This window comes from Genypterus blacodes, unplaced genomic scaffold (assembly GCF_046128005.1).
Source record: "Genypterus blacodes isolate CSIRO-AG114 ecotype Tasmania unplaced genomic scaffold, CSIRO-AGI_Gbla_v1 ptg000044l_1, whole genome shotgun sequence".
Classification (NCBI taxonomy): Eukaryota; Metazoa; Chordata; class Actinopteri; order Ophidiiformes; family Ophidiidae; genus Genypterus; species Genypterus blacodes.
Window position 1 is genome coordinate 6636463 of NW_027466857.1, and position 24751 is coordinate 6661213.

At 42.0% G+C, this 24751-nt stretch overlaps 3 protein-coding genes across 9 annotated transcripts; 2 read left to right on the top strand and 1 right to left on the bottom strand.

Moving 5' to 3' along the window:
• The first annotated feature begins 623 nt into the window (after nucleotides 1-623).
• clnk (cytokine dependent hematopoietic cell linker) lies at nucleotides 624-13776 on the top strand. Of its 4 annotated transcripts, none has more exons than XM_076148971.1 (16): nucleotides 624-854; nucleotides 5868-5919; nucleotides 8368-8521; nucleotides 10000-10052; nucleotides 10140-10194; nucleotides 10311-10361; nucleotides 10497-10531; nucleotides 10653-10801; nucleotides 11174-11195; nucleotides 11298-11322; nucleotides 11402-11474; nucleotides 11552-11568; nucleotides 12016-12113; nucleotides 12185-12262; nucleotides 12363-12518; nucleotides 12606-13776. In XM_076148971.1, the coding sequence occupies exons 2-16, from the start codon at nucleotides 5917-5919 to the stop codon at nucleotides 12759-12761; spliced, it is 1125 nt and encodes a 374-aa protein (XP_076005086.1). In that variant the 5' UTR covers nucleotides 624-854; nucleotides 5868-5916; the 3' UTR covers nucleotides 12762-13776. The 4 variants fall into 4 exon arrangements, with proteins under 4 accessions (XP_076005086.1, XP_076005087.1, XP_076005085.1 ...); XM_076148972.1 differs by lacking the exon at nucleotides 624-854 and adding an exon at nucleotides 2330-2482; XM_076148970.1 differs by lacking the exon at nucleotides 624-854 and adding an exon at nucleotides 2333-2518.
• znf518b (zinc finger protein 518B) lies at nucleotides 12947-17797 on the bottom strand. Its single transcript, XM_076148968.1, has 2 exons — nucleotides 17646-17797; nucleotides 12947-17300 (listed from the first exon to the last, which is right to left on the bottom strand). The coding sequence occupies exon 2, from the start codon at nucleotides 17150-17152 to the stop codon at nucleotides 14714-14716; it is 2439 nt and encodes an 812-aa protein (XP_076005083.1). The 5' UTR covers nucleotides 17153-17300; nucleotides 17646-17797; the 3' UTR covers nucleotides 12947-14713.
• Nucleotides 17798-18036: 239 nt separating this feature from the next.
• gsr (glutathione reductase) lies at nucleotides 18037-24620 on the top strand. Of its 4 annotated transcripts, XM_076148957.1 has the most exons (13): nucleotides 18037-18303; nucleotides 18546-18705; nucleotides 20002-20028; nucleotides 20115-20203; nucleotides 21537-21606; nucleotides 21806-21953; nucleotides 22065-22119; nucleotides 22202-22301; nucleotides 22403-22657; nucleotides 22880-22991; nucleotides 23278-23409; nucleotides 23588-23721; nucleotides 24046-24620. In XM_076148957.1, exons 1-13 carry the CDS (start codon nucleotides 18248-18250, stop codon nucleotides 24193-24195), a joined length of 1488 nt encoding a protein of 495 aa, XP_076005072.1. In that variant the 5' UTR covers nucleotides 18037-18247; the 3' UTR covers nucleotides 24196-24620. The 4 variants fall into 4 exon arrangements, with proteins under 4 accessions (XP_076005072.1, XP_076005070.1, XP_076005071.1 ...); XM_076148955.1 differs by lacking the exon at nucleotides 18037-18303 and having other exon boundaries at nucleotides 18438-18705; XM_076148958.1 differs by lacking the exon at nucleotides 18037-18303 and having other exon boundaries at nucleotides 18441-18697.
• The last annotated feature ends 131 nt before the right edge of the window (nucleotides 24621-24751 follow it).

Sequence of the window (24751 nt, forward strand, 5' to 3'; positions counted from 1 at the left end):
CAAAATGCTACTAAAGCAGCTGCACAGATCACACTTATTTGCATATTGTTGTTTTTTTATACAGAAAGATCAACAATGACAACAAGCTGATCAGTCAAAACTCAACTCGTCTACCAGTGGAATTCGGTAGTTTGTCTAGTGCTGATATTGGGCTCATTCTTAAGCCATTTGGGCCTCATCTGTAAAGCTGCAAACAATGCTTCATATTTGTTTTTCACAGAGGAAGTTTGAAAGAATTTTGTTGTTTTTCCTATTTTTGCTAATGTCAATTTGTTTTTGTTTGCCGTCCGAGAGGCCAGACTAATGCGGCCCCTACAGCCGTGCAAACACATGCAGATACACGCACGCGCACACGCACGCACACGCGCGCACACACACACACACACACACACACACACACACACACACACACACACACACACACACATATGCAAACACCTCACCCATATTCAACCTCTGTGTTCCAGAACCCCCAGGCGGGGACTCTGGATCCTATTTCTTAGTGACAGGTCCAGGACAGAGGAAGGGGGGACAGCTCATTTTTTGGCTGCTGGGGGGGATGAGGACACAGGATGAGCTGCCAGATTGACAGGCCGATGAGGCTGTAGCTGGGGGCGAAGGTGTAGAGATGTTCAGGGAGTTGAGTTTTGTGGCTCAAAGATAAGCATCAGTGCGAATATGAGAGGCTAGATGTAATCTTTTACAGGAAGTCAGCCTATACCGTTGCAGAAGAAACCACAGGAGAGAGGCTGACCTTGTGCGCCTGTGCTCAGCTGCATTGCTTTTTGGAGGAGGCCAGATCTCCACCCCCCCGTGCACACAAAGATATGCTGTCCTTCTCATTAGCAGCAAAGGTAAGTCCTCTCTTAAGTTTCAAGTGACTGTGAAAAGGCCTAAAATTGATGCGACACCGTGGAACTCTTGCACGTTAGCCCAGAAATTTCCATTAAACTAAAATTCGGATTAATTGAAAGGTTAACAAATGCCTTGTTTTGTTGATTCCTATCAAAATAATTCTGTGTATCTTTCTAAACCTAGAAATCAAGGACCTTTTTTGAAAGCAAAACAGAAGGTTTGGCAAATACTATATCCACTCCACTGTCTGTGGAAGCTTAGCGATATGAATTTGTAACTAAAACATCCATCCACATATCCATTTGAATTTTGGGACCTTGACTGACAAGAAGGGTTCAATTCTGCACTGTGCCTAGTCTTTTCCGTGCAGCTGAGTGATGGCACCCGCAGCAATGTCACTTATACATGTCTGCCACCTTTTCCAACGGGCACCCAATGGGGGAATAGGTGTATGTAGAGCAGATAACATGATGGAGGAGAAGCTCGTCTGTAATCCAGCAGTAACTATACTAGCTGTGTAGGAGCAGGAATACAGGATCGGGCAAGCTTGGTCATAGGCAACTGAATGGTGAAACGTCAGCAGCTTAATGTGGCATTTGTAGTGGTGCCTCTTGATGGCATATGTTGGTCTTTGTTTGGCATCAGCACTTGTTTTCTTCCACCGAGCAAAAAGCAAGGCAGCGGGAAGAGAGACATACAAAAACATTTAGCACTGCTGCCACGTATGCAGGACATGTGGTCAAATCCTTATTCCCCAACATTGTACACACCAGTCACATGCAGACACTTCTTCCACCCTGATAATTCTTAATTGGCAAAACTCTTTTTTTGGGAAAGTTTGCTGGAGGTTGTGAAAGAACAATTTTTTCCCCTCCTTTCTGGGCAGAGTTTTCAAATTAGAAGATAATAAATTGCGTCAGTGTGCCATAAGAATTGGCAGGTTTCTGCTCATTAAATTTTCATGGAATAAAGTGAAAATGTTCTACTAAAGTGACATATCACTTGGAAAGGTTAAGCTTGAATATATGCTGTTACAAATTGGAATGTGGCTTCCTCGTCCTTTGCGCGGTATAAAAATGAACCCAGCTGATCTAATGAAAAGAGTAAATGCCACAGAGCAGAACAGGTGATGAAATATCACAATGTTCTGGCACAAATTAACAGAAATACCTGTAGCCTCAGCAAATTCATTTGACCCCCATTTATGCTGAGCAAATGGTAAGCGGCCGTGGTTTGAGACTCGAGCTTTGGACAATCACGTGAAAAGACATGACAGAATGACCTCATCATAAGATTAATGCAGAAATTAGTTTGGCAATGAAATGTGTGTATTTAGATAAGAATATTCTACAGAATGTAAAACATTGCTCTGCTGGTAACACCTGTGAAACCAGCGCTGCAAGAGTTACCCTCCACCCACAAGTTGTCTAAAGCATCAGTAAAAACTTCAAGCGTGCAGGCCAGTAAGTCCCCCACACAGGAAGCGATTGTGGGTTACTGCAGTCACTCATACAATAAAGCAGAGTTGTTTTTCTATCTGCAGGGGAGCCACAAAAACTGTCGCATAGGATACTATATGTGTATATAGCCAAAAAGGAAGTAATTGCTGGACACTCAAGTGACGCAGGTGTGTTTCTTTGTACAATAGAAATCTTCTGAAAAGGTAGGTAATCGCTGGATTCCCCCCCAGTTTACAATTCCTTTTATTTGTCTCAGTGGGTGCACAGAAAAGAGTTGTCAAAGCATCAAAACCTAAGTGTTGTTCCGTTGCAAAAAATAGACATAAATGACAAGGATGGGAATAGAATGAGGAGGCGGGCTTTGATAGGCATCAGAGTTGTGAATCCTGCTTCAGTTGAAACTCGACACTTACTCTCCAGGTGTTTGAGTTTTTAGATGGATGTTAAATCAAATGTCATGTACGAGTATGCAATCTGGTCTCATGGTACGGCTACGTTATCTAGACCAATAAGGGAGCAACTGGATTTAGTTTGGAATTTCAAGAGAGAGAGCTTAACTCAATCCAGCTTTCACTCAATACTGATCTCTGTTTATGGCAAAGAATGATGTGCAATGTGTCGGCACCTGACAATTAAATAAACAAACCTTTCTTGCGCTGATTTCTATTTGTTTTGCCAATATTTAACCAGACTTTAACTTCTACGTCATTAGCGTGAAATCAGATGTGTAAAAAATATTAAACAAATGCACTTCCAATATAAAATGCGAAATTTAGGAGTCCAATCTCATAGAAAATGTTAACATGTAGCTCAATAGATCTGAAACTTTTATTGGTGAATGATTTCGACGTGACGCGGGTATTACTGTCGTCAAGGAGGTTTCCATCAGCATTTGCATGTTGGAACATTTTGTGGGGCATTGATTCACATTTATGGCACTGCTGTTAAGGTGGAAATATTTTCATACTCTTGGTGACATGACATGAAAGGGGCAATAAATGTATCAGTTGCAAGCTGAGGAAGGTAAAAGTGAATAAAATGTTTCTCTGATTCATGAATAATATTCTATTAAGATTCTCTGATAAAACATTTTGAACGACCAGAGGACTCACAATAGTGCAGCAGAGATAATATCAAACCCTTTTTTTTTACCAAACTTATCCACAAAACCCAACACTTCTGCAGTATTTATACACTTCCTAATTCTGGTATCTTCTCTTCTCGGCCCTCCTGATATGTGACTTCCTTAATGGCTCAAAGCAAAGCCAGGTCACAAATCCTTGAGTACTGGGGTGGGTTCAATTGCACAAATCCTTTGCGCCCAATGTCCAGGGGGCTGAAGTTTATGTTCCGATTCAGACGCCAGCTCCGCGTATTGAATCTTCCTTCCATGATGCGTCTCATCCGTCGGCGCTTTCTCATGGCACAGTGAACTCTGCAAAGTAGTCAGCCAGCTGTTGTTTGGACCACAGTGCCAAATCTAATCCCGAGTTTGATTCTTCATTTTGGGGGCTGTGAGGTGCAAGTTCAAAATGCCAGCTGGTGTTTCACAATCTCCGACCTGGCCTCACTTTAGCTACACAACCTCAGTTTTGGGTGCGCTTGCTTCCTGCTTTATTCAGTCAAACATACTTATTTTACACCTCAAATTCTGATCTACTTTGACCTTGTTTTTCTCTACATCTTATTAAATCTTTCTTTTTGATATTTCTTAAATGCTCCAATGTGGTAGGAATGGCAAAAAAAAGAGATCTTAAGGACCGCAAAGCTAATGTGAAGGTCAGAGGCATTCATGTTTTTCCATATCAGACTTTATTTGATCGCGAGTCTTCAATGAAGAAGCAGGACTGACGGATTTACCAAAAGTCACTGTAAAACTCAACAATCTCACTATGGGCAATGTGATATCACTCACACGGTGGACCGATACAAGTCTGGCAAGGATTTATTTCGTATGCATAAACAACTATCCTTTGCTTGGTCTCTTATCCCTCAGACAGGTTGCACTCGGGGGCAGAGGAACATGAGCAACAACAACCCATTACCACTTTATTAACTACACTGGATTAGGATTATCACGTTACTCCACCCCCATGGGCAAACTCAATTTTCAATCTAAAAACAAAGGTTGATGAAGAAATTTGTACTTTTGTAGATTAAAAAACCTCTCCTGAATTTGTTACATGATTACCTGTTAAACCAGAGCACAGCTGCAGGAAACAATATATATTTTGTATAACTTGGATTTCTCTGAGGGCTCTTCAGTTGCCTGGTGTTCAGTGGATCTAAGATGTATATCATTATCATAATCTTATTTCTGATTAATACTCTACGTGGGTCAAACATTTTATTCAAATTCAACATAAAAGCAAATTTCCCCTTAAAGATGTTCATTTCAATCACCAGATCTGACAAGCTGACAAGTGGAACTGATCGGGTTTAAATTGATCTCTTGGTTTATCTGAGTTGGAGGCGTAGTTCCGAGGCTTCTTTCTGTAACGCTCAAGCATACGTATGTGGGTAGGAAAGGAAGTGATACCAATCTCAGTCGTGGTCTAAATTTGGCTTTCTGGAGAATTATAACCGAATTACAATTCTTGAAAGCATGTCTGTATGGTAACTGTTTCTTAAGAAACGGAATCATTATCATCATTAATAATATATAATAATGAGTGATGGCATACTCATTGAAAGTCAGAAAATGTCAACATTTACATGAATGTATTGATAAAAGATCAGTAGATTTTAACTTATACCCTTAGGACTTTTTTACTGTATACTGCCTGACCTAAATCAGGTGTTTCACATGATTGTTGGAATATTCTTATCTACAGAATGATTTGATTTTACGAATCCGGCCCACTTGAATCTAAATTGGGCCGAATGTGGCCCGAAACTAAAATGAGTTTGACACACCTGGTTTATGGTGAAAGCTGATTCGTCCACGGATTTGTCAGTGATTGTCTGCAGAGCGAAATGTGGATTAAAATAGTAACTTTCTCCATCACTGATTGGACAAAATGAAAAAGTTAAAAATGTACATTAAAATATAGAAATCCTAAAACTGTCACCTAGCCTTAAACTGTAAAAGAAAATGTAAATGTGTATTTATATTTGGAATGATCTGTATTGTTGATATGAGAGGATTTATCATAAACACAGAGGACTGATGAGAATTTGGTTAATGTCGTGTGTGTGTGTGTGTGTGTGTGTGTGTGTGTGTGTGTGTGTGTGTGTGTGTGTGTGTGTGTGTGTGTGTGTGTGTGTGTGTGTGTGTGTGTGTGTGTGTGTGTGTGTGTGTGTGTGTGTGTGTGTCCAATGACAGTAATAAAACTTAATTTTCAAATGTAATCGTTCCACACTAGCTGCAGATGTAGCTTCTCTCCTCTTCATATCACTACTACAAACTGTGGTCCAAACAGCTCATATAAAGAGCTGTTTGTTTTAAATTCTGTATTACAATTAAAGAGGAATTCAAGGACGTAATATCTTGGAAGGACACATTGTTGGAAATACCAAACTAATGATGTTTTTTTTTGGTTTGTGTTTCAGCTCCTCATTAGCTACAGAGAGAGGTAACAGCCATGAGTCTGCTGTGATAATGGTGAGTTATGGTGCCCATATCCACGGCACTGCTCTGCTGGTTCCACATGACTCTTCCCAGGGGAAACTTTTTGGAGCTTGCCACCACTGTGTAATTACCTTTTAGCACAGAAATGAGTAAAGAGAGGGATTCTGCTCTGTCATTGTCAGTGAATGGCAGCAGCAACACGGTGCGAAGCAGAATTCTGCTGTCAGCATATTGGTATTAACAGAACATATGAGCAGTGCTGCAGATATCATCTTAACTAGGAGGCCTCGGACCAAATCCATTTCACTACAGCGTACAACTGTTGCTTTGGATTCCATTAATATTCCTTCCAAAGCCTTACCATGAAAAACTATTTCAATTCTTTCTTTTTTTAAGTTTTCTTTTACAAACTTCGCTCAAAACGCTTGATTACAATAAGTTACAGTTAGGGGAGTCGTACAAAATATGATCAAGTGTTTATCACCCTTGCTGACATTGACGATTCACCTGATAGTTACAATACATCTATTAATAGACCTATTTGGAGTAGTCACGCCAAAGAACTGCATTCTGTGTCATTTATTAGTGCATTTTATGTTTATTGCCTCCTCGTAAAAGAGTTTATGTGCATATCTATTTTCCCGCAGACTAAACACAGCGTGAACTGAGCCATAAGTGCTCCGACGGCGCTTTGTGTGTCAGTTAGTGTTTTTGGGAAGCCTGTCATTACTCTCAGATGCTCTTTATGATGTATATTTACCCAACATCTTCATCTGAATTCACAAATGCAGCACAGGGCAAAGGTGCTAAAAAAGAAACACATTTCCTTTTCAACTGTTATTGTTTTCTTCAGGCCTTAGACACTCGCATGTCATCTCCTGACAAACATAAAAGCTTTAGATGTTGTGTTTAGATTCACATCTGAAATGTGGTTTGAATGTGATAAATGTAGTAAGTTTGTGCTTTCTTAACAGTGTCTACCATGCACCCAGGATATGTTGTTGATGAATGAGCCATATATACTGTAGCATTTTATACTGCTTCAATTGAAAATTAAGGGATTTCAATGTGCGTGTTATTAAGGAGAACTCGCTGTATTCCCTAGAATCTACTTGCTCACAGTCTGTATCATTCGAAGCACTGAGCAAGCATACTTGCTTCATCCAGTGTGATCACCCTCACTGACTTCTACAGATATAAAAACTCACACTTCGGATAAGAAATGAAGATAGTTGGATATAACAGACAGGTTAAGATTCTATTCCACACAGTTTAAGGCTTTTAAAAGTGCAGGCCATTTGGTTTAGTCCTACAGGGGAGCAGATGGTGAAATCCACAAATGGGTGGCTGTAAGTTTTCTCTCAACTCAAAGGTATTGATCATAAATCCTCATTCGGCAGCCTCGTCCAAGGTTTAGGATGAATGAGAGCACAAAAGCTACAACCTGCATCCTTGCGGTCTTGCTCTGAAGCAGTGGGCTGTTAATTCACCATAGAAAATCCAGTCCCTGCAGAAACGTGATGTGGCAAAGCCGACGTTTTGGTGCGTGTGTGCAAAGCCTACAGGGTTTTCAATATCTCAAGAAGCATTAATCTACCTATAAATGGACATCATCTGCTCTTGCTGACACATTAGGGGCACTGCTCACTTGTGCTGGGTTACTGTGCACGTTTCCGATAAAAACATCAATTTCCTCTTGGGAGAAACCAGACTGGCTTTGCCACAAAACGGTGTCAGTGCTGGTGGGGGAGTTTGCCGCTTTTTGAATGGGAGAAACCGCTTTGATTGATGACAGCCCATTCGACTCCCACTGATAATGTATTCTGCTGAAACTCATCCATTTGTCAGCCATGCCACAGGTGCACAAAAACAAAACGTGCATCATGTGCCAGTGATTGACAAAAATAGACGCTTTACTTCCTAAAACTTAACTTGCAGAACGCTGTCAGTGACTTTTCATCTTGGCTGTGTGTGTGTGTGTGTGTGTGTGTGTGTGTGTGTGTGTGTGTGTGTGTGTGTGTGTGTGTGTGTGTGTGTGTGTGTGTGTGTGTGTGTGTGTGTGTGTGTGTGTGTGTGTGTGTGTGTGTGTGTGTGTGTGTGTGTGTGTGTGTGTGTGTGTGTGGTTATGCTCATGATATGAAGTGAATAAATGCAGTGTGTGTTATTTCAAATAGGCCACATGTTACACACTTGTTAGGCACTTGTCTCACTCGAACAGTCTGAAACATGGCTTTGTTTCTTGGAAGTGTTTCTTAGAAGTCCGTTGCTAAGAAATTCTACAAAGAAATGAATGAAAATAGAATGAAGAAACGGTGTAATCTGATGGTTTTGGCCAGAGATTGTGTCTCAGGAATCACTACTGCAGCATGAATCTGCAGCGAGCACAAACACACACCTCCCGACGAGGCCCGGGGGTTAATGCAGGCTGCTTACTATAGACTTAGTTTCTCATTTGATGTAGCTGCAACTTACCGTCCACAGGATTGTGGCAGGAAAGTGAAGAATAGACGACAGCGATGCGGTTACCATAACAGCAGGGAGGAAACGGAGTACAGCGTGGCAGATGACCAGGAGGACCTGCACGGCGTGCACATACAACCTTCCAGGCCCATGATGTGTGACGAAGAATATGCAGGTATACCAGCAAACCTTAGCAGCTCAAACAATAAGCTTTTCATTTGAACATATTTTCAGTTTTAGAATGAGTTTGGTGGCTTTACCCTCATAAGCGCCCCCTATAGATGTGGTTTAATTTTGGTTAACTCTTGTTTCTTTCTGATTTTATTAGGTTGTGTTTGTTAAATGTATAGTTTGCATTAGCTCCTGCAAGATACATTGGATAGAAACGTTTTTATTCAAATGTGTACTGTATGTAACATTTTCTGTCAAATACTTTTCTGCAACACAAACAAGAACAACAAGACAGCATTTTTGTTATTAGGTAATCAAGATGGGACCATTTCAGGTTTTTGTCTCATTTTCATATCAGTTTTGAACAGAATTTGCACAACATTCAGTGTTTTTATATAATAACCTAATTCATCATATTGTGATGATGGGTGATCAGTCAAGTTTAGATAAACCACAAAGTTGCTGTCCTACTCTTACACCCATCCTCCCTGTTTGCTTTGACTGTAAACTCTACCAAGGTAAAACTCTAAACTAAAAAAAAAAAGTTTTATAAAAGACTGGCATCACTGATATCCAAAAACATTTACAATCAACCACAATTCCTAAACTTGCATAAACTTCCAATTATAGCCATGTTTGCCCTCCATTTGCTGCAATGAGGGTGAGCTTGTTTTGTTTATTTTATACAGAAAAGCTCTTCTGAATATATTTAGAATGGATTTGAGAGTTGAACACGGTTCAGAAACCACAGCTCCCCTGCAAACTAAGCTGGGAAAGAAAGCGGAAAAGATCTGAGCTCCTGCTGAGCGAGCAGGATCTGTGAGTGGGTCTCCAGGGCCATCTGTTGGCCGCGGCACATAACAATTATCCAGGCGCCGAAGGGCAAGAGAGGACGCGTGTAGTGTGAATAGACTCCCACAAATCTGCAGTGTCGATGTGACCCTCAGTCAGTCATAGCCAGGGGCCTCACAAGCTGCAGAGCTCAAACTTTAGAAGAGGCTTTGAAACGGAGCATTCTCCCTCTGTAATCAATACGATCTGATGCTGCAATTCACTGCGGAGCCAAAAACAACTGAGCTACACTGTGAAAAATGTAACACTTTCTGTCTATTATTGAGGCCTTAAAGACTAACTTCCTTAAAACAACTAAAAAAACAACTGTGTAATGACAATATTTCAGTCAGTTTCCAATTTAAAATAACTTGTTTGAAGCGTTTTCAAAGGAAGGACAGATACAAGACAGAACAAAGCAGATCCGCTCGCTTGAGTCAAGAAAAATTATGAATTTCTTTGCAAAAGGTTAATTTGAATCAGGAGCTGGTTCAGTTAATCTGACAACAATGACAGCTTCTTTTTCTTTTTCCTTGAGGAACTTTTGAGGACTCAAAAACAAAAAACATTCGACTGGAAAAAGATGAAAAGTTCTATGATTCTGTCACTGTTATGTCTGTGGGTGATCATATCATTCCTTTTGATTTGAAGACAGGGATCTTCCACGGTCATCATCCGCTCCGAGCCTGTCATCATACCCCAGTGTGAGCTTTTTTGTTTTGCTGTTCAAATGCTGATGACTTTACAAGTGTCCTTCCATCCTATCAGCTTATATACTTTCCTTTGTTCAGGGTAACTCCAGTAGCCTGCCAAGTTGTCCGCCTAGGGAAATCCCATCGACCTCAGGTAAACAAAACTTGAAACGCACAACCTACACACTTTTGGCAGTAGGGGCGGCAATGTAAAGGGGATTACTCTGACTCACTAATGGAGGCAAATGTAATCTGTTCTGTGAAAACCAGGGCCTCCTATAAATAGAGAGCTGAAGCCAGGCAGAAGAGGGCCCAAATTAGGTAACTAAACTAACCAGAAGCAACGTCAATACAGGCATTGACATGATGGTGATGGTGGTGTGTAAAATGTCCCCTTGCTTCTGTATTGTGAACATATTGGCACCCTACAGATTCATTCAACTGTTGTTTTTACAGATGACACGGCATCAGCTGTGCAGCCGAGAGACCAGGTAAACCCACAGCATCTGTCATAAACACAATCACAGTCTACAGAGTCTGGTCTAATGTCTGCAAAACTGTTTTGGTTGCATCTCATAAAGCAGGTGATCCCTTTCTTTCTAATGTGCGCAGCTCTCACAAGGATGCAGTGATTTACTTCCCATTGAAGTTGCGATGCTGGCTTTGAATGAACTGTTTTTTTCAAGGCCACCTCCATCGACTACCCAGAAGCCGAAAACTCAGTTCTCTACACTGAGTGTACAAAAACTCTGCAGGAGAGAGTGAGTGCACGCTGTCATTTACTCCTACTCTCACTGATCCAGGACACAGGACACATAACAAGTAGACAAACCATGGCCCCTGAGCTAAGATTTGCTCTGTGTCCCTATTATAGCAGAGATCCTGTTGAGCAAGGCACTAAAGCCCTGTGGCGTCCACAGGTGTTCTCTTTAGGTGACCCTGAACTGCTGGACTCAATGTGAAGGAAAATGGAAATGATATGCAAATGAAAATGAAAAATACCTTTTCCCTTAGACGTCAAAGTAGCAGATGAAATGGTACAGTGTAGTAACAGCAACCTCTGCTGGTAAGAAATTTAAATGTCAATCTTCTGTCAGCTTCATCATGTGACAGTGTTTCATTCTTTGTTTCAGTGGACAAAGAGTTAATAAAAAAGTAAGTCGCCAAACATGCTGAACCTTTATGTTTAAGTAACCTTTAAGTTTGTAAATTAGAAAGGATTTTACTTACATTATTTTGTTTTTGCTGTTTTGATAGGCAGAACTCATTTCACATTCTAAGGGTAAGAGTTGCACGGTTGTGAATGCAACACTTGGCAAACTAATTCTGAAAGGTCTTGTGATACTCTTTATATGTTTGAGGTTTTGAAGATGCTTCATCCAGCCTTACCAATGAAGGACACGGTTTGGATACGAAATATCATGTTTGCCAAAGGTGCTGGTGTGTACAATTGATCTGTCTTTTCCAAGTAGGACATGTTTGATATCTTTGTGTGCTTTTGTCTCCCTTAGGGTGGAACAAGATCTAGGTAAGTCTCAATCCAATGACATGACCGCAGTTGAGGTATTGATCAAATGAGCAAATCAATGCAAAAGGCAAAAATTTATGACACAAATGTTTCAAGAAGAGCTTATCCTCAAAGAGATATTAGACAAGAACCATCCAATCGTTTTTTTCATTTCATGTGTCCTGAAGTGCATCATCACAAGTTTAGAAGAAGAAACTTTATTGGGTCAAATCACTTGCGAACACGTCAGCTTGCAAACACGTCAATCTGAAATTTGTTTTACGTGCCCCTCTTACACACACACATACACTACTCACAAAAAGTAGCTCTTGCTTATTTGCTGATGTGCCACATTCATCAACTTGCCAACCGTTAATTAAAGCTTCAGCACATCTGCATTACACAGCTGCAAACTGAAGCTTGTCTGGAATTCTCTTGTAAATGAATAAAAGTGGCCTTTGCTTTTAGAGGGGACATCATCAACAAACCTTCAGCACCACCTATGTCCCCAAACTGAAGAAGACATTGTCCAACAGGAGTTTGCTTCAGTGCAAAAGGCTCAACAGGTAAACACTGTTGCTGAATTTGAAAGTTTGAGATGTGAAGTTGGTGTTTTATATTAATACATCAATTCTAGACCTGCTATGATCAAGACTGGTATGTGGGCACTTGTGATCGAGCAGACGCCGAGCACGCCTTGCACCTGGTGAACCAGGTAAGCCATCCAATTTACACTGAATCAATTGTGTGTCTAAACATACCTTCACCGTGTAAGTCATTTTTTTTCTTGTATTTATCCACATGAACTGCATTAGGATGGTGCGTTTCTGGTGCGAGACTGTTCCAACATCACCAACAGTGAGCCTTTAGTGTTGGCTGTGTACCACAACAAGAAGGTTTACAATGTCAAAATCCGGTTTCTCGAGAGCGCCAGCAGATACGCACTGGGAACAGGACAACTATCCAATGATGTAAGCAGTGAAAGCCTCATCACAAAAACAAACACACACCCTCCGCCTACAGCTGATTTCCTGACTGTCTTGTGTCTCTTTCTTTAGATGTTTGACTCTGTGGCAGACATCATCAGCTTCCATTCCTTGTTCCCTATCACCCTCATTGGTTGGAGAAGCGCGATGGCAGGCCAACAGTCCCCGGACAATTGTGTGCTGACATGTCCAGTTACAAAAAAGGATGTTGAACAGCTGCTAAAATGACACAAATCCATCTGCTACATGGCCTCACCCTGTGCAGCTTCACCCGGATAACCACAGATGTAATTTGTTTTGACACTTAGAATCTATCAGTCGCCCTGTAAAATCTCTTATAAGCAAAATTCCTAACATTTCAGTCTGCTGCACAATAGGAAATGGCTTGTATAAATTAAGACCAATGACCAGTGTTTATCATTTTAATAGAAAAATGAAAAGTTACACAAATGTCGTTATAAAAGAATGGAACACAACAGTAATGCACACAGAAAGTACGGCAAACAAGGATGGCCATGATTAATTTTTTTACACTCATCGAGCGTGAAGGAGCTGCAAAGGAAAACAACCGGAAACAACTTTTTAAACTTAATTATACAGGTTTAATTTAGAGCTACGGAGATCATACGGGACTGAAGTGTTGCAGAAAAGACTGTGGTGTATTGCTATTCTCTATGCACATGTAGAGTCTGAACACCAGTCATCACGTTTTATATTTATAGATGTATATATATACTTATGTACACACACAATATAAACTGGGACGGACTAAAAGTTATATACACGCCGTACAAACTGTGGCAAACAAAGCCTAAGTTTACTTACAGGTCCGAGCTCTCGTACATAATTATAACACTATAAATAAGAACAAGAGAAGAAATATCGACCTGCAGGGTCACGAAGTCCCCGTTGGCGCTAGTGTTTTTTTTTTAATTGTAAAATGGAATATACATCCAACTTTTAAGACTCCTGGGGTCACCATAGTAACTCAATATGTACAGCCTTATATAGTATTCAAGTAGAAAAGAACCCAAAAAATCAAAAATACATCATTTTCTATGATAGCGATGAATCCAACTTTGAAGAACTCCAGTGAACACAACTCGGTACGCAAAGCAGCTACAGGTGTTTGTGAAGCGAAGCAAAGATGCTTAGTGTAACAAGACGGTACAGTAAATGCACCACATGCAGCAACAATGCTCCAACATGATTCTCAAGCATCAACACTTTGAAGGCGGTTAAGTGCTTAATGTTAAAAATGACAAGTCCTCAGAAAATACTGCAGACCTTTGAGATCGCACATCTAACAAGGAAACGTTGATTAGTGACTGATGCGTTCACGTCTGTTAATGGTGCAAAAGCAGTCGCGCACACACGAGACGAAAAAACGCATCATCGTCCATCAGTCTTCTGTGGGGGGAGGGGGCGGGGGTCACTTTGGTCGTTACAAATCAGGTTGAGAAAAAAATAATTGAATCACTACTTTTGAAGTCAGTTTTGAACGTAAAGAAATCCCCTTTGTCATGCCACTCACTTCGTAGTGGAAAGCGGTCATGACCAAATCTGTTTCAAATCGACAAACTTGGTCCAGCAGTCCTATCACAGGTACAAGGACAGACACATCATTGTGGACAGCAACAGTCCTAAATCCCCCCCGCCCCCACCCACGGTTTCTTTGCACCGTCTGTATCAAAGAGATTTGATCATGTTTAACGATTAATACTCCAGAACTATTTGTAACCACCTGTGTGACATTCATGGTTATTATTGCACAAGAAGCCGTAACCCAAAATCACCCCGAGGCTAAAAACTCTGAGCTTTGCATATCCCTTATCTACACGCTACCGTTTCCTTTTTATTACAAATGAGGAATGAAAAGTATTCTGGCAGCCGCCTTATGAGATGGAGGGGAATTGTAATTGGTGCAACTAAAACAATTAATACGCCATTGACAGTGACAGGCCTGCTTTTTTCTGAAACTTAAACTTCTTAAAAGGACACCAGGTGACGTACATGTACGATGGAAGGAAGTCCATATTTCAAGGCAGTCAAAACTGCATTGCACTTATATTCTGTGTAACATGCCTCAAGAGACTGTGAATGTCTCCCCATGGCAATACTGAACATTTTGCTGTAAATCTAAACTATTCTTCTTATTTGATCGTCAAACCATCTTAAACTCAGGGGAAACCCCCGACTGTGCACCCCAAAACCTCATATTTCTGTCCCATGACTTTGCTGAGCCTCATTTTCAAGATTTGGCACTTTGGAACGACCTCTGCGGCTCCTAAGCTGGCGATGGAAGCGGCCGCCCCGGCTCCGCCTTTGGGGCCTTGGGGTTTGGGATGATTGAGCACCACCACAGGTTGGTTGGGCCCCGGTTGCTTTACCAGCTGGTCCACCTTCAGCGGCGTCGGGTAGATGACGACGCAATCCGTCAGGCTGCCGGCGGGTTCCTGCGGCTTGCATTTGTCGATCCGGAATTTCGGTCTCTTCTTTGTTGTTTTCCAGGAGCCTACTTGTATCCTCTTCAGAGAGACGGTCAGGAATTTCGAGGTGACGTCGTGCTCCTTTTTCTCGATGAAGGGCACGTTCAGGAGAGGGTGTGCGGTCACCGACACGTCTCTGTGCGAGACAGGCAGAGGAGCCGCTTCTGGCTCTGTTGCTGAAGATGAAGATTCCGACTGAGTCTCGGGTTTGGAACTGTCGCTTGGCGGGTGTTCCTCTTTGACAGGCTCACTGAGAACCATGTTGGTTTGAGAGTGCTGAGAGGTCTTATCAGGCGCTTCGATTTTGACGGACTCGGCGGTCTGCTCTTTCTTCGCCTGGTCGGCAGTGAAGGATCCGTCTTTAGGGGCCACCTGAGCACAGTCCACCACCTCCACTTCCGGTTTCTCCTTCTTTGGCTCGATGCTGATGTTAATGACCTTGATGCCATCTGGATCCCTCTGGTTAGAACAGTTGGTTTTGTTCATTACTATGCCACGCAGAGCCATCACCAGGGGCTGCATTGAGCCTTGGACAACTTCTGGCTGCTGGGATAATGAAAACACAGAGGAGATAACTGGGAACCCCTCTAGCTTGGGCGTATCGCCTCCAACTGTCAGCTCATTAGATCTCCTGTCCTGCATCCAAGTGGAGGTCTTAGAGTTTGACAGAGACGAGCCTCCCTCGCCCAAACGTTGATTGGCAGATGAGGGCTCGTTCAAAGTTCTGCGGGCAATGCCGGACATTGCATACGCTAGATTTGCATTGGCGTTATCGTTAGAGGCATAGAGGGCAGAGGACCTCCCCTGTGCCGCTGCAGCTAACTGAACACTTGAAGTAGAAGAAGAGAGGGCGGACTTCAGACTCTGCTGGTTCAGGGCCTCTGCCTCCTTTCTTATTCTTGAAGCGGAGGCACTGTTCTTGGCACTGATCCCCCCAGGTTCCGTCTTCACAGCCATCGAAGCATTTTGAGGAGCACTTTTCATTTCACTGACCCTCCTTGGTGGGCCGTTCTTGGAATGCTCGACCATGAAATGTCTATTTGAAATTGAGGGGATGGAGGAGGTCGGATTATGAGTCACGCTCTCTCTCTGCGTCATCTGGAGGCCACACTTCCCTACTCTCACTGGATTAGGGATTTGTTTGGAAACCTTGGGTGGAATGATGGCATGACGTTCCAAATTTAAGTTTGTCATTTCCTGTGACGTTCTTTTCGTCCCAAATTTGTCTGCTGGAACCCCAGCAAGCTGTTCCACATAAAGAGTCTTTGTTTCGCACTGTTTCCTGTTGATCGTACACACCCCCATATTCGTAGGCTTTGTGTTTGGATTATTTAATGTGGAGAATAACGGCTTTCCCGGTGTTGTGTTCTGAGAAGCTCCAGTCCTTGTGTCTCTCAACGCAGACTCGTTCTCCTGTTGGGAGACGAGTCTGAGCTTAAGCTCCTTTGTTCCATTGACAGTCCTCACTTCAATGAGTTCTACCATGCACCCAGCAGGGATCGTCACCTCCTCAGGCAGTGAGACGGTTAAAGCCCTGTTGTACTGAATGTGTCCATTTACAGGGGACGTGACGTCTGCATCACCTTTCCTGACGTTTGGTGCATTTACATCCACTACTTTCCCTCTGTGTTGTTCTTTGCCCAACCTGGCAGCTGGTGTGATGGGGTTTGGTATCGTCACCTTAACAGTTGGCCGAACTGATGACTGATTAGCACCGGGGACACTTGGAAAGGCACTGGTGACGGGCAGATGGATACTTTTCGTAATGGCTGGTGTAGCAAGTGCTTGACCATTGATCTTACTGTGAAAACGCTCAATATGCTTGACGAGGCACAGCCTGCGCATGTAGCCCTGCCCACAGTGCTGACATCTAAATGGATACTTTGTAGTGTGTTGCTTCAAGTGTGCGTTGAGCTCCGCCTCACTGAATGAAACGTTGTTGCAATAAAAACAATAAAATCGTGTCCCCATATGCTCCATCATATGTTTCTTAAAGACTTCAGGGTCCTTCGAGGCAAATCCACACACCTCACAATACGTCACTTGGGAGGTAGATAGACGATCCAGGCCTAAGTTTGGATGTCCTCCATTCACCGTTGAGGCCATGTGCTGGTAGCTGACTGGCTTCATGTTCACTGGTAGTCTAGCAGCAGGTAAGACTAGTGTGGGCTGTGTTTACACACTGGAGTAAACATCCATTATCACCTGATGTCCAGTCTGCTGCCCATAAGAGTGCTGGCTACCGCAGCAACGATCTGACAACCCGGCTGCCTGATCCCTGTGAAAATTGAGATATTTAAGGGAATCCGTTGGTCAAATACAAGGCAAAGTGAAGATCAAACACGAAGAACAGCCCCTCCCCCTTTATAGGCATCATGCAGCGTTTACTGTGATTGCGGCTGACCTGACCGTCATTTCGCGTTTTATAGTTGACTAAATGATCTACATGAGGTTAAACATATTCAATATAGTTATTTGAATCTATGTTGTCCAGCTGCTGCCCCGTGATCACTTTCTATGGACACAACGAAAAGGCCCGACAACAACTGGGGAGGTTGCGAAGGCCCGTTACTAAACTCTAAGCGTTTATTTCAGCCACCAAAATTAAATTCTGCACACTCACCTGACGATCGGGGTGTTGCGCATCAGTGTCTTCGGCTATGTTATATTTTCTCTGGTAAAAAATCATAAAGTTTTACATAATAATAGCGCTGTTTACACGGACAACAGAGACGCTCTGCTGTAGCTGCATTAGCAACTGATGGCTAGCAAGGACACTTCCGGAAGCTGTCTGCTACCGCCTTCAGAATAATAGCATGAAATAAAACCGGGGATGGTGTAGTGAAGTTCATTTTTATAAAATATACCGATATTACACCCAGGTGTTAAACCTGTTTGGCTGAGATGTGTTAATGACTCAAAACTATTTTGCAGGACTTACTGGACAACAATTAATTTTAACTTGAAAAGTTGTGACCGGATAATCTATATTTTACTTTGTTGTTTTTGACAGATAGTCTGGCGTAGTATAGGTTGTATTCTTGAATACGTTTGCGCACTTATCACCGTGTTATGATCGTTTCACCACCCTGAGCACAACATTACATTTGAATTACTGTGAGTACTACAATAAACCACGGCCTTCCAACTCCAAAGTGACCAGGTGGAGATACAGAACTGACAAGCTGTTGATGCGTCTGATTGAAATGCAAAATAGTTTGACTCATGATGTGTTCAAGGACCTGCAGACTGCTCCCCGCTGCGTCACTGCTACTACCAAGGTAAGCTGTCCTCAGGTGAAGACCGTTATTACCTCCAGTGAAAACAGTTTTCTAGGATTTACACACACTATTGTGCCAGCTCACAATGACACAGCAATGGCCTTTCATTTGTCCCTCCCATGTGTCCACACACTCACACGCACACTGTGCTTCCTGGTTATGGCAATATTCAACAAGCTCACCCGAACACAACCTGTCTGCTACTTCAGCTTCACCAAGCGGTTGTCCTGGTTGTTTCGCAGACACACACTTCTCCTCCGTGGTATGGCCTCAAATGCAGCAACACGTTATGACTTTCTGGTGATCGGCGGCGGCTCCGGGGGTCTGGCAGGGGCTCGGAGGGCGGCCGAGCTCGGGGCATCAACCGCCGTGATAGAGAGTCACAAACTCGGAGGTACCTGCGTGAGTAACACAAAACACAGCTCTGCTGTCTTCTAAATAGCATTCACAAACACGTGTTAATTGTCTGTTTAACTGCGAAATTTCTGGCCAACTTTTGTGTTACAACATTTGTCAGTTTTGATGGAATTAGAAAGCAACGAAAGTAGGCAAGAGTATGTGGACACCTATGTAAATAGAAGCTTCACCGACTCAGTAGTGGTGTCGGCTGTTTCTCATGTTGTTCTTGCTTCAAATAAACGTGAGAGGAAATGGTAATGTTTACATCCATGACATTTCAAACAGTTTGAAATAAAGCGATGTGGATGCAGTTTGGTTAAGCCCTTTACGTGTCTGCGTGCGAGAAAAGTCGGTGTGGGAGAGTTTGATGAGCCAACACAGAGCCGTGACCTGAACCCACCTCTTTGATGAATTGGAACACAAACAGACCTTATCACCCAAGACCAGAGCCCATTGTGTGTGTCGCTGTTGTGGCTTGATGGAATCAAATATCCGCCGCCATCTTCCATGATGCCATGGAAAGGAAAGGGGATTGCATATTAATCATCGTTATTTTGGAATAAGATGTTCAACACTTTGTTCAGCTATCCACATAATTTGACCGTGTAGCATCTGAGCTGTTTTTGTCCCTTTTGGGGAAGTTTTGCATTCATGGAGGTGAAACCGGAGAAAAGCTGTTCATCACCTTCATTAAAAAGACATGCATTCACGTTAGAGAATTATTTATATGCACTTGAGGCGATTGAGAGGTGGTTTGTGCATCGAGGGCTGCAAATGAGAACATACACAGTGTAAATGAAACATCATTTGTCCTAAAGAAAATTATAAATTTAACATGATGCAAAATGAATAAATGTTAAAAGAAATCCCTCTACAAAATCAATTAAAATGCAATATAGTTTAACTTAAGAAACGATACTAAACAAAGACCATAGTTAAGAATCAGAAGCAGGTACAGAAGTGAAAGAAGAAGTGGGTTAACGTGTAGTACACATGAAGGGAAATTCTCATTGTCTATGATTATGAGAATTGTAATGATGATGATGTCGAGGATGTACAATGTCTTCATATTTGTAGGTGTTTATGTTCCTGTGTTTGGAGTTGGTATAATGTGGGATAAAATGTTGAAAGAGGAGATGGCTGCAAAGTTTATGTGCAACACTTTTACTTCCACTCCTGCCGATTGTGTAACACTGAGACGGTTTTCTTTTTTTCCTTATTATGATTTGTTTGCGAAAAGAAACAAGTTGATCCAGTTTATCCAACCATTCCATTCCTTTTGTTTGTTTTTTCTTTCAGGTGAATGTTGGCTGTGTCCCTAAAAAGGTACTGTTCTATATCTACAAAGCAGAGATTTGAATCGGAGGCAGGGGAATATGCTCATGTTGAAATGCCTTTTCCTTTCTCTGCAGGTTATGTGGAATGCTGCCGTTCATGCTGAATACCTCCATGATCACTCCGATTATGGCTTTGAGGTTGAAAATGTCCATTTCACTTGGCAGTAAGTATCTGTTACTGTATGTATTATTCCCGTGTTCGCCAACAATGGGCTCCTTTTTAATCCGCCTGGTTATTACAGGAACTGAGAGGTGTCACTTTCCTGGTTGGTCGTGTCTTTGTGTTGCTTCACTTTAGCCCACATCCCTATCTGTCTGTGTTGTGTTGCTGTTATGGTTATGAAAGATATAGCTGTCGTGGGAGCGGCTGCAACATGAGGAAACAAGCAGACTGTCCACTTCATCATGTTCAGTAGACCTCTAAGCGCCATTATAAGTTACACCCCTGTGAAGGTTTAATGTTATCAGTTGTGGTTTATTTGTATTTAGTCAATAAACAAATGCATTAAAACATTTACATACATTTTTATTATTATTTTATCATTGTAGCAGAAGGAATGTGACTAATGTGAATAAACTCGCAAATACAATATGAATAGTTAAGTATTGTTCATTAAGTTTAAATTACATTTAAAAGCCAAATTATATCAAATAACATACACTCAAATCAAACGTTGGGATATATTTTCACAATCTCACTGATCACTAATTACAGCATGAAGAATGTTATTGGCGGCATATCAAATGGTAGCATAAGGAATTCATTCCAGTGTTTATCTTACTTAATATTGTTATCCAAGTGAAAGTCATTAGATTTCTCTTGATGGAAACAACCAATCTACTGGAAGTGTAAATGTCGACACTTTGGCCTCCAGAATAATTTCTTCTTGCCGAGCTCCTGTAGACTGCTGCAGGCTTGAGAGCTGATAGTTGCCCGTTTTGAATCCCTGGGGCAGTTGGGGGAAAGTGGGTTACGGTTAGTGAAGCTGAAGATATCAAAACACCCAATTCCCTTGTGACCGTCAGAAAAGCATTGGAGCCCAAATTTCCCCCAGCATATCGCAGAAATGCAGAATGCAGCGGTTGTGCTGATCAGCTCCCAGGTGTGAATTTTCTGTGACTGTATGTATGAAGCTGAACAAGGAGGTTGTCAAAGATTAGATCTCTGCTCAGGATATGCCGCATTTTTCCTGCAAAAATCCCGCAAGAGGCCTTTGTTTAATGCCAGTGTTTGTGAATATTCCACTCTGCTACTACATTCTGCAGCATTGCACATAGTTCTTTTCTAACCAGTGGAAAAAAGGCTTAACAGTATAAAAGGAACCAGTGAATCAACTTGTTAGCTGGTTTGGCGAACAGTAAACTGTACTGCAATAAATCATATGTACAAGCCTGTGAATGGTTTTACATGTATCTATTGGACACAGAATCAGCACCTTTTCTTTTGGTAAACAAAAGCTGTTTTGATAATCCTATCTTCTATCATATCCTCTGCAGAACCCTGAAGGCTAAAAGGGATGCCTATGTTAGTAACCTCAACCGCATTTACCGCAACAACCTTGACAAGGTACTGTATGTTTCTTTCCAGTATTTGATTTCCAATGTAATATGTTTCCCTCCCTATTTAAATGACCATGACCCCTGCTTAGGGTCATGGGCGAATCAGATGATCTCATCCTCATAAGATAAATACTTATAACAACGCTTGTTTATTTTTTTTTACAAATGACGTCCGGCTTGCTGTGTTTACATCTATCCCCTTCCAGGCTAAAATCCCTACAATTCTTGGTCACGCAAGGTTTACGAGTGATCCTGAACCCACCGTGGAGGTTGACGGGAGAAAGTACACAGCGCCTCACATCCTTATCGCCACTGGAGGGCACCCTACTGTCATGACTGATGATGAGATTCCCGGTAAAATGATTGCAGCCGCAGCTTGTAAAATGTAAACATCTTCGTCAGCTGCTGTGGTTGGCTTATTTTAATCTATTTTCAGCCAAATATTCTGTTTTTTGATCATTCCAGGGGCAAGTCTGGGCATCACCAGTGATGGGTTTTTTGAGCTTGAAAGCCTCCCAAAGTAAGCTTGCATATAATCTCCTTCATTAGTTGTTTACTTGTGAATATTGGTGCTTGTAATTAAATCTTTGTTTTCCCAAAAGGCGCAGTGTCGTTGTAGGTGCTGGATATATCGCAGTGGAGCTGGCAGGGATCCTTTCCACCCTGGGGTCTGAAACATCCCTCATTATTCGGCAGGCAGAAGTAAGAAATAGGCGAGAATATCAAGGCAGTTGTTGGAAATAAATAACTGAATTATGATCAGAAGAATGGGGGAAACATTGTTTTGTCCTCCTATTTTGTAGGTTTTGAGGAGCTTTGACAGCTTCATCAGTGCAAATTGCACCAAAGTACTACAAAACTCTGGTGTGGACCTGTGGAAGAACACCCAGGTGAAGTCTGTACGTAAAACAGAAAAGGGCCTTGAGGTGACGCTCGCCACCAAAGACCATGAGAAGAAGAGCGGCGAGGAGAAGATGAGCACCATCCAGGAGGTGGACTGTCTGCTGTGGGCCATAGGCAGGCAGCCCAACACTTATGGGCTGAACATTGGCGAAGTGGTAATAGTCTGCTGCATTTCTGAAAGGCTTTCTAACTTGATGTTAATTTAAATCCACACTTAATAATTACATGTCAAGAAGTGCAGGTCGCTTTTGCCATGTTTATTCTCCACAGTAGCATGAGTCACAGTGAAAATCTGACCTCTTCTCACCTTTTTTTAACTACAATGTGCTATTCGAGCGATTTAGTATTAATTTTCAAATTTTTTTGCTTTTCATCAGGGTCTGAAAACTGATCATGGAGGCCATATTGTGGTTGATGACTTCCAGAACACCAGCCGTCCAGGGATCTATGCATTAGGAGATGTTTGTGGCAAAGCCCTTCTCACTCCTGGTAGGCAGTAGTGGTACTAACAACCCAAACTGTTTCAGGAATGCTGTTCAATATATATACACGTGTGTCATGACTTGAAAAAATAATATTCTGAACTTTTTTTGTATCTAAATTTGGTCAGAACAAATGTCATAGTTGTTCAAAAATAAAAAAAGATGCAGCACATGCGTGTTGTATTGTATTTGTAAATGTTTTACTGTGCGATTGAGGCATTTTCACTTGACAATTTGAAACATTTGTTGTTTCTGAAGTTGTATTCTGATTGTATCTTTTTATGTACTGGCAGTTGCCATCGCAGCAGCCAGAAAGCTGGCACACAGACTGTTTGAGGGCAAAGCAGATTCCAAGCTGGACTACTCCAGTATCCCCACTGTGGTGTTCAGCCACCCACCCATTGGCATGATGGGTCTCACAGAAGGTGAGTGCACACATACCAAAGATGTCCTCTTCCATGTTTTGAAATGGCTGTTTGTCTATTGTTGTTCTAAAGAATCAATCTGTATCCGTGCTATTCATAAACATGTTACATGAATCCTGGTTTCATTCTCTCGTACAGAAGCTGTCATGGTTACATTGTTTCATTGTGTCTATCACAGAGGAGGCCATCAAAAGCAGTGGAAAAGAGAATGTGAAGACTTATAAGACTTCCTTCACTCCAATGTATCATGCCCTCACAACCAGGAAGAGTCAATGCATCATGAAGCTGGTGTGTGTGGGCAAAGAGGAGAAGGTAGGAGTCATCTCTTTCTTCCCCAAATGACAGCTATTGTTTATTACAAAGTTTTTTTTTTTTTATTGTTACATTTCCAGACACGTTTTATTTACTCTGAATGCAACATGTTCATACAAACTCTCTGTGGGTCATGGAAAAACCGAAGTATGGCTATGCAAGGCAGGTAGCTGGAGCGTGTTAACACCTACATGCAAATGGTTCAACACTGTTTTGTATCTGTGGATGGAATTTCTCCTTGAAGCCACAATTGTCTCTATGTTTTTTTACACAAACCACTGCATTAATTTCTACAGCATGTACAAATCGATTCGTCTTCCACAGGTGGTGGGCCTACATATGCAGGGCCTGGGCTGTGACGAGATGCTGCAGGGCTTCTCTGTGGCCATCAAGATGGGAGCTACCAAAGCAGACTTTGACAAGACCGTTGCTATCCACCCCACGTCCTCTGAGGAGTTGGTCACAATGCGTTAAAACACTAACTTCCCACTCCATATTATTTCAACAACATGAAGACTTATTTAATCGCCGACATACTTCCATTTCCTCACACTTGAGTGACCTTATTTGTGCACTGTGTTTCATTTTTCTAGTTTGTCACCCAAATGGACCAAGAAAAAGTGACCTACTTGACTTGTCAGTTTGTCAAATGAATACTTTACACATCCCTGCCCATTGAGGCGCTTATTTACAGTACAACCAAACAAAGGGGCATAACATATCTACTGTACTGTTGTATAAATGACTTCATTTCTTTTTCTTAGCTTTTGTGTGTCAGATGGTACCTTGATTCTCTTCAGTGATTGAGTCGTTTGTTATTTTGTTGCCTGTGTTAAGAAAGGATTGACTTGGGCGTGACAACTGGTTTAAGAATAAACAAAGCACTTGTCTAATCTGTATAGAGGGAGCTGGATTTTCTTTATGGAGAAACACCCTAAGGCTTTACACAATATTCGGCCGTGATGGTGCAACAGGTCAAACGGGGAGAAGGTGTCTCCTTTTTTAACAGTTTTAAGATGGTCCACCGGTG

Coding starts and splice junctions, on each gene's coding strand:
- gsr (XM_076148956.1), top strand. CDS start 18,463: ATGGCAATATTCAACAAGCTCACCCGAACACAACCTGTCTGCTACTTC. Junction 22,120..22,201: donor GAGCTTGAAAGCCTCCCAAA/GTAAGCTTGCAT, acceptor TTTTCCCAAAAG/GCGCAGTGTCGTTGTAGGTG. Junction 22,302..22,402: donor TCATTATTCGGCAGGCAGAA/GTAAGAAATAGG, acceptor CCTATTTTGTAG/GTTTTGAGGAGCTTTGACAG.
- znf518b (XM_076148968.1), bottom strand. CDS start 17,152: ATGAAGCCAGTCAGCTACCAGCACATGGCCTCAACGGTGAATGGAGGA.
- clnk (XM_076148971.1), top strand. Junction 8,522..9,999: donor GTGTGACGAAGAATATGCAG/GTATACCAGCAA, acceptor TTTGATTTGAAG/ACAGGGATCTTCCACGGTCA. Junction 12,519..12,605: donor CAGGACAACTATCCAATGAT/GTAAGCAGTGAA, acceptor CTCTTTCTTTAG/ATGTTTGACTCTGTGGCAGA.